An 18,649-nucleotide genomic window follows, 5' to 3' on the forward strand; every position below is an offset into this window, starting at 1 on the left:
GGTCTTCTTGGTCACAGATCATCGCAGAGGGAGCTGGGGCAACCAGCAGAATTTGAGGGAGCGTGTGACACGTGGGGTCAAGACTGCTGTCCCTCCTTTGATGATCTCATCCAGTTCTGAGGCTTTAAATCTCATCTGATCTCTGATGACTCCCACACCGTGTCTCCTGCCCCAACCTCCCCACTGAACTGCAGACTGTGTATCCACCAGCCATCTCTCCATCCCTCAGGTCTCAGCTTGCTCAGAGAAGCCCCCCATACACCCCTGGACTAAGTCAAGGTTGCTTAGTACATATTCCCGGCCTGCACTTCCATTTCCATGGGAGTCCTGACACTTCAGAGTTACTTGTTCACAAACCGAACACCAGGCCAGCCTGCTCGCAACTTTGGATGGTTGTGAGGATTAAATAAAGTCATTCATATAAACAGTTTAATAGGAGTTGGTCAGCCAATATTATCATAAGTATAGTGGACACTCAGACATTTGTTGTTTGTGATGGAAAAGCAGCACACTAGAAATAACATTTAAGCCAGAAATCACAGCCTTGGATAAACCCTGGGAAATGCTGGGGAACCATAGCCCAGTTGGAACATCACTGTTCTAAATGACTTCAGCTCCCTCAAATTCTAGTGGGCCTGGCCAACACAGCCCTGGCTAGATATGGCTCAGTCTCATAGACCGGGTGGCGGGGGGGGGCAGCGAACCCCTTCAGACCACCCCCTACTATCCTCAGGCAAAGTGTGGTCTGAGGACCAGCAGCCATCCACTCACTTGGGAGTTTGTTAGAAATGCAGAATCTTGCCCTGTTTCCCAGGATCTACTAAATCAGAATTTGCATTTTAACACATTCAAGTTTGAGAAGCACTGCCCCAGATCACAGACAGCATCTTAGAACAAAGGGCTAAAAAGGATACTTTAAAAAAATCTGTGAGTTCCACCCAAGTCCTGGTTTCTAAACCAGTGCATCTCCATTTTATAGAGGAGGCACCTGAGACCCATCAGGCAGTCATGCTAACCTGTCAGAATCCATTCTCTGGACACCCTGACTCCCAAACTCACACACCCTCTCATGTCTCAAGCAGCCTCACCTGCTCCATTCCCATTTTTGAAATAAAAGGCTGCCACGGGTGCCCTTGGTGCCTGTTCTCTTGGCCGCCAGACAGGCCTGGACACCAGGTGGTGTCTGGGAAAGTAGCCAGGTCACAGCAAGCAGGTGAGGGAGAGGCCTTCCCAAGAACAGGGTGGGAGGCACCCAGTACAACCTGAGCTGGGGCAGAAAGGTGGCCGAGAGGACCTGTTTGCTCTGCCTGGAGGGCTGGGCCCAGACCACTGCAACTGTCTCCCCACCCCCACCCCCAGACAAAAGCTCAGCTGAGAGCCCCCTCCCTGTCACCTAGCCCCCGTGGGAATGGCTCAGGCCAGGAGCTACCATCAAATCTGCTCCTTTCTCCCGGGGCCTGGTGACTTCTTCATAGGTTACAGCCCCAAAGACAAACACATTCTGCCAAGCAAATAACTGTCCAACAGTGGGGGCCCTGGGGAAGGCCTGGGAGTGGGTCTGAGCTGCCAGAAGACCCAGGTGACAGGGTGGGGGCCCTTCTTCTGCAGAAAACAAATAGCCGTGGGCATCTGGAAGGACGCAGGATGCAAGTGCACTGTCACAGCACTGGAGGCAGAGGCGAGGGGGCTCACCCCAGGGGTCTCTGGGCCAGTCTCCCAGGCTCCCTTGTGCTGGGCTCTGTGTCAGGCTATATACAGACCCTGGGGCCTTGAGGCAGAGACCAGTTCTTCTGCGGTGCTTCCATCTGTCTTGTGCAATCTGTGGCCACAGGTTCCCTCACTGAGCTGCCTGCAGAGAGATGGCCGGGAAATCCCCTCCCCCCAATTCCCACACCTTAGACCCCCTGGTTCAGTGCCAGGGCCACCATCATTTAGAACACACAGCTCTGCCGGTCAGGGTGAAGACCCAATTTGGGAGTCTGCAATTATGTGAAAACAATACCAGCATCTGGGAACCGATGCCATGGGTCCAAGCCTGTAAGACAAGCAACTCCCTTCCCCCTGTGATCTCACTTTCCCTTCAACACAGAAAGGGTGATGATGTGACTGAGGACACAGTTGAGTTCTGAGTTCCTGCAGACATGAAGGGATGAATACAGTGAGCCCACAATTTGCTGATGTATCTGTCAATTAAGTTTCTTTCATGCTATGGACCACCGTGTAACCCACCTCCCCATCTCCAGAGGCCAAGGTGATAGGCCTGTCTCACATAAGTACGTGGGGGTAGGATCCAAGTTAGCTTGTCAACTGCCTGGAGTGTGGTCCCTAACTGGCTCTCGGGCTCCCAGACCAATTTGCAAAAAGGTACCTAATCCGTAATCCACCAGAGCCACTAAAGAAAGATGCATTTCCTCTTCTAAATCTAGTCCCAGCTGGCTCTGAGGACTCCCCAACTCGGCCTTGTCTGTTTCCCCAGTAGGAAGATGCCCATGGTGCTCTGCATTCTTCCTGTGCAATTCCTGCATTCACACCTGTGCGCTGTGCCTGACACACAGTAAGTGCCCACACAATGCCTGCTGGCTGATACACACTAAGTTGGCCGGTACAGCTTATGTGCTGGGGATAGAGTAGGGCTCAACAGACACATGGTAGGTAGCCTGCGGAGGCCACTGGAAAGAGTTTCACTTTTCTGGTCACCGGAAACCAGGAACGGCAGCAGATTTAATGATAATCCCAGGACTGATTTCACAAACATATAATGAACCGCAGGGTCTCAGTTTTCCCATATGCAAGAAGGAGAGACACAGAGACCAAAAAGCGCATATCACAGAGCCACTGGGGGGCCAAGCAGGTACACAGGGCTTCAGGGAGCAATAAACTCACTGACACACATGAAAACAGGGTTTTTTTTGGTGTGTGTTAATTTAATCATACAAATATTCATTTATACAGTAAGGAAAAACCTCCTCATCTTCATCTCCTCCCAGGCACCATAAGGCCCCACCACAAACACCCACCCAGCTTGCTTGCTGCACACCACTGTCCAGGTGGAGAAGGCAGCTACTGCTGCTCCAGCATTCACACGAGGAAACAAAGAAAAGGCGAGGCAGGGAGGGGTGGGGAATCAGCTTGCAGTTCTGGGCCCTGGCAACCCCACCACCCTCTCCCGCTGGGGCTCACACTGAATTTGGGGAGGTGCTTATTCTTATGCCCACTTCCCACCTTGGCCACCCTCGGGCCACTCCAGCTGTCTTGGTGAGGTTCTCTCCTGGCTGGAAGTGCCTTTGATGGACTTTAGGAAACAGCCAGTCCTTGCTGGGGGAAGAGAAGGCTGTTTCTTGTAGAAAATGCCCCATATTCAACTGTCCCCATGGGAAAAAAGAAAAAAAGCATGCACACGTGCACACACATCCACACACACCTCACTCCGTGCACACAGACAGGTTCCTCCCAAGCCTGAGCCCCTCTGCCTCCCCCACTGGGCTCAGGTCCTTAAGGATGGTGCCTGCCTCACCTCGCGGTGCCAGACACTGGTGGTCCTGCCCAGAGGCAGCCTGTCATTTGGTAAAGAGTCCAAGAGGAACTGAGACTACTGGGGCTGAGAGGGTAGCCTTTGCCACCCCACCAGGCAGTGGAAAAGAGGGGCTCTAAGGACTTGCTCAGAACCCAAACCAGCGAGAAGAGGCAGGATGAATGGTACTAACAGCCGCCAGGTCTTGGGGGAAACATGGACTCCTTCCGCCCCTACTCCATGGCTTGCACTCGCTCTGGCCTCTGCAAGGAGCTCACCTCTCCAAAGATGTGTACAGAAATGGTTTGTTCTTGGGAGGGAAGCCAACGTGCTTGGGACAACTACCTTGCCAGGTGAGACTGCCTAAAAGCAAGAGGAGGCGCAGGATCCCTCTGGCAGGGCCAGACCCACTGACGGTGATCTATGAAGCCACTGCTGAATAACGGCAGGCACCCCCTCCGGAGAAAAGGGGAAGGGGCACCTAGTGTGGGGCAGATGAGGAAGCCTGGAAACCAGGGGACGTAAAGCCTCCCATGATCCTGCAGGGGCAGATGGAGATGTGATGCTTTGAGGGCTATCAAGTGAGCAGAACGGCTGGGCATGTGTGGGCTCCAGGGTGGCGGTGTCCCAGGAGGTTGGCACCAACAGTGGCGGCAGTCTGGGCCCAATAGGGCCCTCAAACAAAAAGCCATTGTGAGCCCCTGTCTTGGACCTGTGGTGGCCTGGGCACCTCTGCTCTGCTGGGAATGGGGTGCTCTTTGTGTGCATAGAAAGTAGGTGCTCCAGTGTGAGCTCTAGTCCAGCCCCAGACCCAGCTGCACTGCCCTTTCAGCAGGCAGTCTCTACCCTCCCCTGGGGCTTCTCCAGTGGACCAATGTTTACTCCCCCTTTTATTTGCGGGGAGGTGGGGAGGCAAAGGGGGAATTTCATACAAGCTTTTCTCTCACAATCAAGCTTGGAAAACGCAACAGTCTCAGAAGAGGATGAGGAGGAACAAACAACACATGTTTTCGGAACTCAGACACCCAGACAGAGACAGACAGGCAGGCAGACCCTCACTCACACCCAGGCTATATGACCCCTTGCAGCCAATCATCGACCTGGACTCCCTGCTGTCTCACACCCCCGGGGTGGGTGGGGGTGTGGTAACAGGCAGGTGACCCAGCAACCGCACCCTAGATCCATATCCCCGGCTATCAAACGAACCAAGACTCGAGGGAAGGAGGGGGTGAGAAGAGAAGAGGGACTTTGCATATTCTTGTATCTTTGGCAGACAGCTGTTCTGGCCTGGTTTAAGCTTCCCATGGAGATATCCACATCTCAACCTGCTCGGAATCCACAGGATGCCAGTGGGGCTACCTGTCCCAGTGAGCAGCCAGCCAATCAACCTGTGCTCCGGCTGGGCTGTCCCTTGCCCGCCACCTCCCAATAACTAAGCATCCTGCTCAGGGCGGGGGTCCTTTCATTCCCAGCAAAATGTGGTCTCCAAGATCACGCAGTCAGTAAGCGTGGCCCTTCCCCATGGCAAATTCCCCATCTGGGGCTACATTTTCATACCTTAACAGCTCAGCCTCCACTAACAGGCTGCAAAAACGCCACAAAGGACAACTGGAGAGAAACACAGGGAAGGGAGTTGTGTGACAACAGAGAAGCAGGGGACACCTTCACATTCGCCTGCTGCACACTCGCTGGTGAGCTGCACCAACACCCGTGTGTGTGTGTGCACACAGCACACACACATACGCAGCACAGAGGCAGCGTTCCCAGAGTGAATGTGGAGCCGCTGTGTACCAAGAATCCAAGAGAGCAGTAAGCGTGATGGCATTTCTCTCCGCCAAGAGAAACATGGAAGGAAAGCAATTCGAATTGTTACAAGTGTGTGCAGGAGGACACCTCTCAGCCTCACAAACTCCCACGTCACCCGAGATCTGTCCTCAAGGCTTCCTCTGCTGGCCACACAGGGAAGTTTGGTCTTCAGAGAGGTTCTGACGGTAACAAGCCACAGGGCTGACAAATACAAATGTCAAAGGTGTAAATCAACAGAAGATTAAAGAGAAAAGAAGAGGAAAAGCGTGATAACTCATGGGCTGATACCATTAAAAGCAAATGGGGTTGGAGACTCATGGAGTCAGGTGGCACGGCAGGTGTCCTCCTATAGCACTGACCCGCAGAGTCCCCAAGCAGGCCATGCCAGTTTTGAACCTGAATTGCTTCCAGAGCAAGCATTCTATAAACAGCATGTTATCCCTTATCTAAAAAAAAACAAAAATAGTGGGGAAAGGGGAAAAAATTAACATGTGCTCAAAACTACAACCTGTCTGTAGGCAAAATAATTTTTGTTTAAAAAGATGGCTTTTTTCCCCCATTTTAAACATTTTTTTCCTTCCCGAGCAACCTAATGACTTGTTAGACTGACACCTAATAAACAAAACCCAAACTGGCTGCATGGATTTCTTCTTGGTAGCCTCAACACCACTCCTGCGACTCGGCATTCACACACGCACACTGAGTTTACTCAAAACTAGTCTTTCTGATTCTTCCTCTTCTTCCAGGATGGGGGTCAGAGCCAGGGGTCCGTGCGATGTGGTCTGCAATCCAGAGGAACCCCTTGCCCTCCCCCCCAGAGTCAAGCCTTCTGTCTTTTGTTAATTTTTCTTCTTGCTGACACCCGTTTAAGACTGGCCGAAGGGGTAAGGCCCGTGGAGCCCCTGGAAGAGAGTGAACACAGTCAGTGATGGCAGACACAGCAGGTACAATGTGACAACCAAACCAAGTAAAAGAATCTACGGTTCCCAGTGAGCCCGAAGGAAGCTCCAAGGCACAAACAAGGCTTGAGGGTTGTCCTTGCCATGCAAATCTTCAGGAGGCCACATATCAGCACATTTCAAGTTTTTGCTAAGTGTTCTCCTGCAAACACACCATCCAAGAGAGGGGAGGCTGGTGGAGAGATTCTTCATCTTTCAAATTCTAGATCAACTGGTGCCAACTTTCCTCCACCCAGGTCACAAAGCCTGCCCTCCTTCTTGACAACATCTTAACCTCTGCTAAAGATCCTTGGACACCACTTTCTGCACCCTTAACCTCAGGTGCAGGCTACTGCTGGCTGATGGCACTTATATCAACAACACACACACTGGAGCAGAAAAAGCAACTGTCCACCGGGCACCTAGTGCAGACATGGCAGCAGGGGGTCTGCATACACTGTCTTTAGGTGTATTATTACACTCATTTGACTGATGCCTATCTGACTGCAGACATTAGGAGACTTGTTCAAAGCCACATGGGTAGTAAAAGGCAGAGCCAAGATTCAAACCCAAGTCTGATCTTTGCTCTCTTCACATTGCCTCTCCCTTGCCACATGATGATAAGGTGTACTCCAAATTCCCAAAGGTGTTTTCTATGCTGCTTGGCTGGTGGAGAAGGCATCATAGTCTCACTTTTCCCTTATGTTAAGAATGAGACACCAAGATGTGCCAACACAAAAAGTGGCCACACAAACTTGCTGGAGGATGTCTTGTGCCTCCCTCCACCTTCACATCTCTGTGGAGTGTGCTCCTTGAAAAGACCCAGTCAATGCCAAGACCTGGGAGGGCAAAGGTAACTGGTAACCAGCCTCACTAAAGGTTCTACACCCCAAACTGGCCCAGAAGCAGAGGGCCCTTGGACCAAGGGGACCAAATGGGTACGGAGAGCAGGTGGCACAGCCATAATCATAACAAATGACCAGAGGGGTTTCCCGATGCTTGACAGCTACGTTAAGTAAGAATCCTGAATCTAGGCACAACTGGGGTGAGGAGGCACAAGAATGACTGAGATGACATTTTCCATTAGCTTGGTAAGATGTGGACAGTCAGAATTTGATTATCTTTTAAAAATGACACTTGTCTTTGTAAAGAAATGTAAGTGCTTGGTTGCAGGGTTGCCAATGATTAGAATCCCTTTCCAGTATGACTTTGTTTGCTGCCATCTCTCTAGCACTTAGCATGGCACCTGTCCCTGAGCAAGCACCCGGCAAGTACTGTTGAATTAATAATTGAAAGAGAACAGGTATTTCTCTGACTACTACCTGGAGTGCCAGACCCTTCGAAGTCACAAGAATATTGGCCCTTCCAAACCAAGTTTTTAAACAGCCGCTTAGGCCTGGGGACACAAGTGTCTGTGTCATGCCATCCATCTGGTCACAGCCTCCCAGGTCCCAGAAGAGGCTGGGCTCCCTGGGAGTGGTCAGCTAGAGATGCACAACCTTCACAGTTTTCACTGCAATGGGCTGCGGGTCACGCAGAAGTGGGAGAAGGAGATCTGGGTTCTGATCCCCGCTTTGCACTAGCACACCAAATGACCATGAATAAAGTCCCTTCCCCTCATAGGATCTCAGATTCCTCCTTAAAACTTCCAGATTTAAGGTTCTAGGAGTTGACATAAAGTACCTAGCTCAGGAGGTTGAAAAACAGTGTTCTAAGAAAAAAATGCCCTTTGGTCATGCTTATTTAGACCAGAGGTCAAAGCTGCCAAAAATAGGGAGCATGAGATTAAAGCTCCCAGTTTTTTTCAGTGGAAAGCACTGAAATTGCTTTTGTCTTTTTTTTTTCTCCCTCCATAAAAAGCCTCAAGAGACCAGAAATAGGCCTCAAGCTGCTTGGTGGTATCGCTGAAGAGCTGAATGTGGGAGACAGGCAGGCCAACACTGAAAAAGCATCAACTACGTGCCGCCAGGTGCTGCTGGAGCACTTGAACATGTTCTCTTTAATTCTCACAAAGATAAACTGAGACAAGTATGCTCTCCAAGCTCAGAGAGGTGAGGTAACCTGATCAAGAGCACAGAGCTGGTAGGCAAAGCAGTGGTCGTTAAAATGTCACGTTTGCCAGCCCCAAGTCAACCATGCCTCCAGCAGGCGAGCTGAGACTGTAACCATGTCAGTAGTCAGAGACCCACCCACTCAAACAAGTGTGGGCCGGACCAGCTAAAGGCTCTCAGACTCCATTTTGTGGGGCCTGGTTGGAGGGTCACAGGCCCCAGAGATGGAAATTAAAGAAGCTTAAAACAAGATGCTGGGCTTCCCTGGTGGCGCAGTGGCTGAGAGTCCACCTGCCGATGCAGGGGACGCGGGTTCGTGCCCCGGTCCGGGAAGATCCTACATGCCACGGAGCGGCTGGGCCCGTGAGCCATGGCCGCTGAGCCTGCGGGTCCGGAGCCTGTGCTCCCCAACGGGAGAGGCCACAACAGTGAGAGGCACGTGTATCGCAAACAAAAAACAAACAAAAAAAAACACAAGCTGCTCTCAGTACTTCCCAACCAACATTCATTCATCCCAACAATCCAAGGAGAGCAACAAAGGCTCAGATTCCCATACGATTTAGAACCAATAAGACGCTCAAAAGTCTTTGTGCAGGAAAACATGCACAGAGAAAAGAAAGCAGAAAAACAAACAGCATTTGTTTTCTATGAATTTTTTCCCCCTTTACCCTAAATTTACCTGCTTTCCAGACCAAAGCTCCACACTCTTCACATAGGCCTTTATAAAGCAAGCACTAGCCTTGTGACTTGTCTGGAATGCTTGGAGAAGGGAGTTCATGACTTTGCCAAGGAGCTGTCGTGCATTCCCATTTTACAGATAAATGGATCCCATGCAATTGGCAGAGACAGCAATACAGACATGGGCATTTTCAGATTTCCACCTGAATGCCCTGGCCCTTAGACCATTCAGTGTAGTATTTAACTAGTTTAGATTAAGAATTAATGTTGATCCTCTATTTATTGACTGAGGTGCTGTGCCTTTTGGAAAGAAAAATGCTATCTAATTCCCTTTCATCCAGAGAATGGCATATTGGAGTTGTTGATGTTTAACTGGCGCAGAAACATGGCTTGAGGAACAAGCTCTATTTTCCTTCTCCCCCAAATAAATTACTATCACTTCAAGAAAGAGAGAGGGAGCCAATTCTATCTCAGAATTACTTTATCATCTAGACTCCCCACATGCAGGATTACAGGTGTCACAAGTGGATCATAGAACACAGGCAATGCAACACCAGTTATAGAGAAAAAGCCTGGCGGAGATTCCAAGAACAGCTTGTCCAGGGCATCCGATGGCAGGAGGCCAAGCAGGAAGTGCCTTTCTTAAGAGTGGGATGAAGGTATATTTGAAACGAGATGCCCATCCACATTTCAGGTTCCACTGGAGTTCCAAGACCCCATGTAACAGGTTCTGGTGGCTAATGTCTCCAACCCAAGCCCAAAAGTAGGGTTTGGCAATACAGATAGTGTTCACTGTCTTCTGGAGCCTAACAACTCTTCAACTTTTACCCACAGGAAAAGCAAATGCCAAACATTTTCATTAACCTGGTGGCATCCCTGATATCTCTCCTATAACAGGTGTGCCACTAATAAGGAAAACAGATCAAGGGATGGATGCATCAGATGGTACCACACAAAGCCCTGAATTAAACTCTTACAAGCAGAAATGGAGGCCATCACAGCATGAATACAAAACTCAGTTTGATGCAGAAAACCACCCTCTTCTCTATGAGGATTCACCTCTCACCATATAGGGACTAGCAGCAAGGCCGGATTTATGCATATTAATAGAGGGTGTAAATGACCAAGCCAAGAAAAGAACTCCTCTATCTGACTCCAGGTCTAAAGAGCAGCTCCCCAGGGTCAACTTGCACAGAAATGGCTTTTCAAAGGCTACATTTCTTGGGAGTAGCCCCACATCTGCTAGGGGACAAGAAAGTGTTCCTGGCGAAGGAGAGACAGCCTTTAGGTCCACAGGGGTTGAGGTGTTGCCTGTTTGCCTCAGTCTTCCCTAAGCTTTCACTGAACAGCTGTCATGGCTGTGAGCCCTGGGACCTAAATTTGACTTGGCTAGAGGGCAGGCGAGCCCTCTTAAAGCCTGGGAGCTCCATACCTGCCAGCTAAGACAGAGGGGCCTCCCTACTCGTGGGTGTCTGGGAAGAGACCTTGACTTCAAGCCAGCTGAATGATTACGGTAGTGGGGCCAGGTCCTGAGCTGAACTTCTGCAATGGAATAACTACTGTGAGTCATAATTTGGCTAATTTTCTAAAATATTTTTAAGAGAGAACACTTATAAAAGACAAGCAAGCTCAGTTTCACTCATCACAATCTCCTGAAAGGACAATTTAAGATCCAGTACTTGTGGGCCTGTCCTCAAAGCAAACTAAAAATAAAAACTATCTTTTTGATTTGTTTTTCACAGTAGTTTATAGTTGCCCCTGCGGAATAGTAGAGTCACTCCCAGCCGGTGATTTGGTTATCACTGATCTTATGTGAGTGGGTACCTACAATAACTTAAAAGTTCTTCCTAAAATTATATAGAAATCAAAATAACTTTTCCAAAAAGGAGTACTAAAAAAACAGGAAACTATTTTGTTTCAGATAGAATGTATTTTTTTTAAAGAACTTTTAAAAAAATTATTTATTTATTTAGGCTGTGCTGGGTCTTAGCTGCAGCACACGGGATCTTCATTGCAGCATGTTTAGTTGCAGCATGAGGGATCTTTAGTTGCAGCATGAGGATTTCTTAGTTTTGGCATGCACGTGGGATCTAGTTCCCTGACCAGGGATTGAACCCGGGCCCCCTGCACTGGGAGCATGGAGTCTTACCCACTGGACCACCAGGGAAGTCCCTCAGCTAGAATATTTTTAGACATTTACTCATCAATGTTCAGCAGTAGGGAGTACAGTGCTATCAGAAGAGAAAGCTGCCCTTTTACGACAGTGGAACCTGTTTCTTTTTTTCTTTTCTTTTCTTTTCTTATTTTGGCCGTACCATGCACGTGGCACATGGGATCCTAGTTCCCTGACCAGGGATTGAACCCACACCCCCTGCATTAGAAGTACAGTCTTAACCACTGGACTGACCGTCAGGAAAGTCCAGTGAAACCTGTTTCTGCCAGTTATTTGTACCTTGCACATAGTAAGACACAAGTGTCAGTAAAATGAATGAATGAATGAACTGTGAAATACTCTGCACTGCTGAGCCATCTCTGTTTAACCTTCCAGGAGAAAAAAAAAAAAAAGAAGGCTAAAATTCCTAATGAAACAACAATGTCTTACGAGGGCTTTTGAGGGTACTCTTTCTATATGAAAGCCTGTTTAGATAAAGCACCACAACATGAAAACTTTCACATACCTGTCTTATTTTGCTTTTATTTGTGATTTGATTTAAATAAATAAAAAGGTTCACACTGGTTAATAAAAAGAGAGGAGCGTTTGCTGCATGACTGTGAAATAATATGCTCTCGAAGTGTATACTGATGGCAGCATCAGATAACACCACCAGGGCCCTCCTCCTCCTTTCTCATTTCCTGGGCCAGTCCCAGTCTGCGCTTCGCCCACCTAGTGCTCCTTTTGTATCATTTATGTACACTGAATGCAAACACAGAAGAATACAGGGTTTAGTATTAAGTTCTGTCCTGATCCTGTACTGCAAACATGGTGTGGTGAGGCCCTGCTCATGGGGCTGGCTTGGCTGGCAAGGGCCAGAGACTGACCAAGCCCTGATCGAACCCACCTGTCTCTCATTAATTAGAAATCAAGTCTGTACTGGAGTAATGGGCAGGGCAATGAGGACTCTTCTCTCAGGAGCACTCAAAGCAGCGCCCTTCCCTCGACGGATGCTGACCGCACAAGAAGGCTTGCTGGTGGAATATCAGGGCCAGATCATCATGATGGGAACTTCTGCAGATGCTTTAACACTGGTGTTCAAGCCACTTTCAAGTGACAGTCCTCAAAATTTCAAAGATGCAGTGGCTGAAGACAAGTATGAGAACAAGCCAAAGAAAAGAAAATAAACGTACTTTTATGCATGAAGGCTGCTCATGGGGCAGGCTCAGTTCACAGCCTACTGATTGTGCCAAAGTTGTGCTTAAAAGCGTAACTCAGTTATAAGCGTGGTGAACTGTTTAAAAAGCCCTGTAAAAGCATTTTTTATACTTATCTCTGTAACACAGTTTTTCTGTTGCTCTTAACTAACTTCTACAGTCCTGCTGGGGACCTTCACATCTATCCATCCATCCTCCCTCTAACCACCCATCCAATCCTTTGCCATGCATCCATCCTCTGTTCTTCCTCCATCATCCACCTTTCCATCCTCCCTCCAGACATCCTCCATCCTCCTTCCATTCTTCCTCTGTCATTCATTCTCCCATCCCCCCAAGCTCCCCATGGCCAAAGGGAACTCCCAGAGCCTTCACCTACCCCCTGACAAATCAAGAAAATCACCAGGAAGAATAAAACTCAAACATAATTGTGAATGAAAAGATATTATTTAAAGTCCTACAAGGAGATGAAGGATGTTGGTTGAGTTTGACTTCCCTTTCATTAAAAACTTCAGAAAAGGCTATTTGCTATTTGAAATTCTAGTCCCCAAGATCTCATGTAATAGCAAGTGTGCTAGAATCCAGGTGAGATGCAGGCTCTCTCATGGCCATCTCTTAGGGTAGAGGAGATTCCTAGAAAGGAAGAAAGAAGTGATAAGAGTCTCACTGGGGAGAACACCTAAAAGGAGAGAACACTTATCCAAGTTCCCGGCCATGTGGCCATTGGTGCTGTACTATGGGAGTCCTGAGGCACAGGGTGAGGCTTCTGGTCCCAATTCCTCTCAGAATTTCCATTCAAGCTCCTGTACACTTTCCTTACATGCCACTGTCTCCCCCACCTCTCTTACAATTAATTCACAGTATCACCTCCCCGCACCTCCACCCCAGCCAATGGCTGGCTGATTGAGGGAGAATAAACTGTCTTTCCTTCAGCCATATTTGGTTTCATCTTGCCACCCCCCTGCTCAAAAGCATTGCTAGCACTCTGATTCCTCTCCCATTAAAGGTGAACTCTTCTTTGCTTGGCTTTCAAAGGTCTTCCTCCAAAATTCACCCCGTCCTCTTTAAGCACACCTCACTCACCACAATCAGACTGGCCAGTATCCCCTGAACACACCCTGCCTGTGAATGTCTCTGGGCCTTCCTGCATGTGACTCCTTTTCCCTCCAATTCGGTTTGAATCTATCATTTCTTTCTTTCTTTTTTTTCTCTTGGCCGCACTGCATGTCATGTGGGATTTTAGTTCCCCGACCAGGGATCGAACCTGTGCCCCCTGCAGTGGAAATGCAGAGTTCTAACCATTGGACTGCCAGGGAAGTCCCAGCTTGAACCTATCATTCACCAAGGTATCATTTTCCTGGCTACTCCAAACCTCATTGTTTTCTCCTTCCTCCAAACTCAAGAGCACTTAAAACTCATCTGGAACTCAATATACTCCATCTTTACTGGTCTCATTCTTTCCTATGAGCTAGTCACATCTAAGTAATCAGACAGTAAATTCTTTGACAATAAGGAAGTATTAGCACAGGCTGAGGAACCTAGGAGGCCTCCCTTATTGACTAAATAATATCAAACCTCTCTCTGTTAAAGTACTTTTTTTTTTTTTGTGGTACATGGGCCTCTCACTGTTGTGGCCTCTCTCGTTGTGGAGCACAGGCTCTGGATGCGCAGGCTCAGCGGCCATGGCTCACGGGCCCAGCCGCTCCGCGGCATGTGGGACCTTCCCGGACCGGGGCACAAACCCGTGTCCCCTGCATCGGCAGGCGGACTCTCAACCACTGCGCTCCAGGGAAGCCCCTGTTAAAGTAGTTTTGATGAATGTCCACAGCTTTGAAAAGGGTCTCGCTTTCAGTCGAGCTCTAAGGAAGCCCATACTTTCCCCTGATGTACAGCAGCCTTTTACATTGTGCACCTGGTCCTGCTGGAATACAATCAGAGCACACTTAGCAAAGAACAAGTCACTGAAACCTGAGCATCTACACCAGACACAAATCCTCACACTTTTTAAAAATTAATCATCAATTTTATACACATCACTGTATACATGTCAATCCTAATCACCCAATTCATCACCCCTCCCACACAGCTTTCCCGCCTTGGTGTCCATACGTTTGTTCTCTACATCTGTGTCTCAATTTCTGCCCTGCAAACCAGTTCATCTGTACCATTTTTTTTTTTTTTTTTGCGGTACGCGGGCCTCTCACTGTTGTGGCCTCTCCCATTGCGGAGCACAGGCTCCGGACACGCAGGCTCAGCAGCCATCGCTCAGGGGCCCAGCCGCTCAGCGGCATGTGGGATCTCCCCGGACTGGGGCACGAACCCGTGTCCCCTGCATCGGCAGGCAGGCTCTCAACCACTGCGCCACCAGGGAAGCCCCTGTACCATTTTTCTAGGTTCAACATGTATGCATTAATATACAATATTTGTTTTTCTCTTTCTGACTTACTTCACTCTGTATGACAGTCTCTAGATCCATCCACGTCTCAACAAATGACCCAATTTCGTTCCTTTTTATGGCTGAGTAATATTCCATCATATATATGTGCCACATCTTTATCCATTCGTCTGTCGACGGGCGTTCAGATTGCTTCCATAACCTGGCTATTGTAAATAGTGCTGCAATGAACACTGGGGTGCATGTGCCTTTTTAAATTGTGAAATTCTCTGGGTATATGCCGAGTAGTGGGATTGCAGGGTCATATGGTAATTCTATTTTTAGTTTTTTTAAGGAACCTCCATATTGTTCTCCATAGTGACTGTATCAGTTTACATTCCCACCAACAATGCAAGAGGGTTCCCTTTTCTCCACACCCTCTCCAGCATTTGTTGTTTGTAGATTTTCTGACATCTTTAATTTCTTTCATCAGGGTCTTATAGTTTTCTGCATACAGGTCTTCTGTCTCCCTAGGTAGGATTATTCCTAGGCATTTAATTCTTTTTGTTGCACTGGTAAATGGGTGTTTCCTTAATTTCTCTTTCAGATTTTTCATCATTAGTGTATAGGAATGCAGGATATTTCTGTGCATTGATTTTGTATCCTGCTACTTTACCAAATTCATTGATTAGCTCTAGTAGTTTTCTGGTGGCATCTTTAGGATTCTCTATGTATAGTATCATGTCATCTGCAAACAGTGACAGTTTTACTTCTTCTTTTCCAATTTGTATTCCTTTTATTTCTTTTTCTTCTCTGATTGCCAAGACTAGGACTTCCAAAAGTATGTTGAATAATAGCGGTAAGAGTGGACATCCTTGTCTTGTTCCTGATCTTAGAGGAAATGAAATTAGTTGTAGGTTCCTCCCTTTCATCACTTTAAGTATATCATGCCACTCCCTTCTGGCTTGTAGAGTTTCTGCTGAGAAATCAGCTGTTAACCTTATGGGAGGTCCCTTGTATGTTATTTGTTGTTTTTCCCTTACTGCTTTCAATAATTTTTCTTTGTCTTTAATTTTGCCAATTTGACTACTATGTTTCTCAGCGTGTTTCTCCTTGGGTTTATCCTGTATGGGACTAGCTGAGTTTCCTGGACTTAGGTGGCTATTTTCTTTCCCACGTTAGGGACGTTTTCGACTATAATCTCTTCAAATATTTTCTTGCGTCCTTTCTCTCTCTCTTCTCCTCTGGGACCCCTATAGTGCGAATGTTGTTGCGTTTAATGTTGTCCCAAAGGTCTCTTAGGCTGTCTTCATTTTTTTTTTTTATTGATTCCTTCTAGTGTAGTTTTCATTTCAGTTACTGTATTGTTCATCTCTGTTTGTTCTTTAATTCTTCTAGGTCTTTGTTAAACATTTCTTGCATCTTCTCGTTCTTTGCCTCCATTGTTTTTCCGAGGTTCTGGATCATCTTCACTATCATTACTCTGAATTCTTTTTCTGGAAGGTTGCCTATCTCCACTTCATTTAGTTGTTTTTCTGGGGTTTTATCTTGTTCCTTCATCTGGTACATAGCCCTCTGCCTTTTCATCTTGTCTATATTCCTGTGAATGTGGTTTTTGTTCCACAGGCTGCAGGACTGTGGTTCTTCTTGCTTCTGCTGTCTGCCCTCTGGTGGATAAGGCTATGTAACCTCATACTTTTGAATTATACTTATCTGCTTGAATTTCACCAGTCCCACTTTGAGAATTTTCATCAGAAATTAAAATGCTAAATTCAGAGTACAGGGAAAAGAATACGTCGTTACAACTGAAGTAAAATATGCTATCTTGGGAACACTAGCTCTGTTTCAGCTACAAGACTGCCCAGCATCAGCTCAGCCTATAACAATGCTCAGAGTCCCAAAGCAAAGAAGATGGAGCTGAACGTTCTACTTTGAAGCTGTTGAGGTACAAAAGAGAGAGTTCCTGGAAATACTTTTTATTCTCAGTCAGATAGTAATGTTACAAACAACAAAAGACATTTTCTAAGGCTCACAGTGTTTGCTTATTTTTAAAATGCACACATGACCCATGCCAATGCAAACACCAACAAGGCTGGGAGGACTCTGCTGGTTCCTCAGGGTTTTCAAAAGAGAGACATCTTAATATCATTAAACCAGAGTTTCCTGGCAAACCCCTTCTGTACAGAATGTGCTAATTTGCCAGCGAAAAGGGGCAGGTTCCTCAGTTGCTGGGCACTGCTTCCTTCTTGGTCACAAATTCTTTTGTAGCTCCTGAAGATGAACAAGAAGGTCTCTACAACCTGACACTAAGTGTATAAACTACCTTCAGAGAACAGCAAACAAACTTTGCTTCTGCCAGCAAGCCTCAGCATAGTGTGGTGTAGAAGAACACGAGGCTCCAACTGGGTTCCCTGGGTTCCAGCCCATGGCCCATCCCCAATTTGCTGTGTGAATGTGAGCAAGTCACTTACAACTTCCTTATTGTTTTGTCAAATGAAGAGTATAACTAACTACAAAAGTTACAAGAGTGTCGTGAATTAAGAATAAGAATAAATGCAGTAGAGGTGCTTTGAGTAACAGCAGTTTTACATGTTAGACAGATAGCATTAAGCTCAGTCCTTGGACCTCTTCTCCATCTATACCAGTGGTTTCCAAGTAGGGAAGTTTTGCTCCTGCCCCAGGGGGCATTTGGCAATGTCTGGAGATGTTTTTGGCTCTTACACTTGGGGCTAGTGAGGTACTACTGGCATCCAGTGGGTAAAGGCCAGGGATGCTGCTGAACATCTTACGATGCATAAGATCCATACCACACTGCCCTCTGAAGCAAAAGAAGACGCATCCGGCCTAAAATGTCAATAGGCTTACTCTGTTGGCTGAGAAAACCCTGCTTTACATAGACTCATCACTTTGTGGATTGCAGCCAGGCTCATTGCAGCCAGGCTCATAGCATTAGATACCATCCACATGAAATGACTCCCAATTTTTTTATCTCCACCCAAACCCTCTCTCCTAAACTCTATGTCCAATCTGGATATACAGCAGCCTACTTGATACCTCCCATCTGGATGCCAATGTACCCAAAATGAATTCCTGATCTCTCCCCACCTCTACCATAGCCTTTCTTCTCTCTGTGGATGGCAATTTTACCCTTTTATTTGCTCGGGCCAAAAACTCTGGTGTCATCATTTATTCCCTCTTACACCCCGCTTCCAACCCATTAGCAAATCCTGTTAGTGCTAGCTAACAAACCAGATCCAGACACAGACCTCTTTTACCTCTGCTGCTACCAATCTGGTCCAAAACACCCATTCTCTTTACCTAGATGATTGCACTAACTTCCCTACTGGTCCCCTGCTTCTATCCTTGCCCTGTACTCTCCACAAGAGAGCCAGAGAGTGATCCTTTTACTCTCTGGCATGAAGTCAGACCACATCACCCCTCTGCTCAAAATCCTTCAGTGGTTCCTTCTGTCCCTCAGTGCAAAAGCCCAAAGCTTCACAAAGGCCACAAATCCTTCCATGATCTGGTTTTCATCCCCGACTTCATTTCCCTCTACCCTGTTCCTACCCACTCTGGTCTTGAACAAACCAGGTGAACTTCCACCTCAGGACTTGTACTGACTGTAAAATATTCTTTCTCCAGATGGCCTTTGCAGAAACTAAATCTGGCTTTAAAGGGAGTTAGATCGCCCCTAAGTATGTTCTAGTTTTAAAATACTAAGTATGTTCAAAGGGAGATGTTAAATTCATTACAGAAAAACGGAAAACTCCAGAGACTGTATCTTTTGGCCACAATCAGGAATAGACAGGTGACTTCAAGAGGTATAGGTGCTGCTGTCACAAAAGTGAGTTAACGGAAATTTCAATGTAACCAAAAATCTAAACCCAAGTGACCATGGAGGTTCTAGGGAATCTTTTCCCTTCAT

The 18,649-nt window shown here is 47.3% G+C and overlaps 1 protein-coding gene across 2 annotated transcripts in view; it reads right to left on the reverse strand.

The window, feature by feature from the left end:
- Positions 1-2,896: 2,896 nt before the first annotated feature.
- ILRUN (inflammation and lipid regulator with UBA-like and NBR1-like domains) overlaps positions 2,897-18,649 on the reverse strand; it is a 109,255-nt gene continuing 93,502 nt past the window's right edge. For both annotated transcript variants that reach the window (XM_024766006.1, XM_024766005.1), the window contains exon 5: positions 2,897-6,219. In XM_024766006.1, coding sequence (XP_024621774.1) covers positions 6,184-6,219 — 36 coding nt within the window. In that variant the 3' untranslated portion in view covers positions 2,897-6,183. The remainder of the gene's footprint in view (positions 6,220-18,649) is intronic.

The sequence above is a fragment of the Neophocaena asiaeorientalis genome, unplaced genomic scaffold (genome assembly GCF_003031525.2).
Source record: "Neophocaena asiaeorientalis asiaeorientalis breed wild unplaced genomic scaffold, Neophocaena_asiaeorientalis_V1.1 scaffold46, whole genome shotgun sequence".
NCBI lineage: Eukaryota > Metazoa > Chordata > Mammalia > Artiodactyla > Phocoenidae > Neophocaena > Neophocaena asiaeorientalis.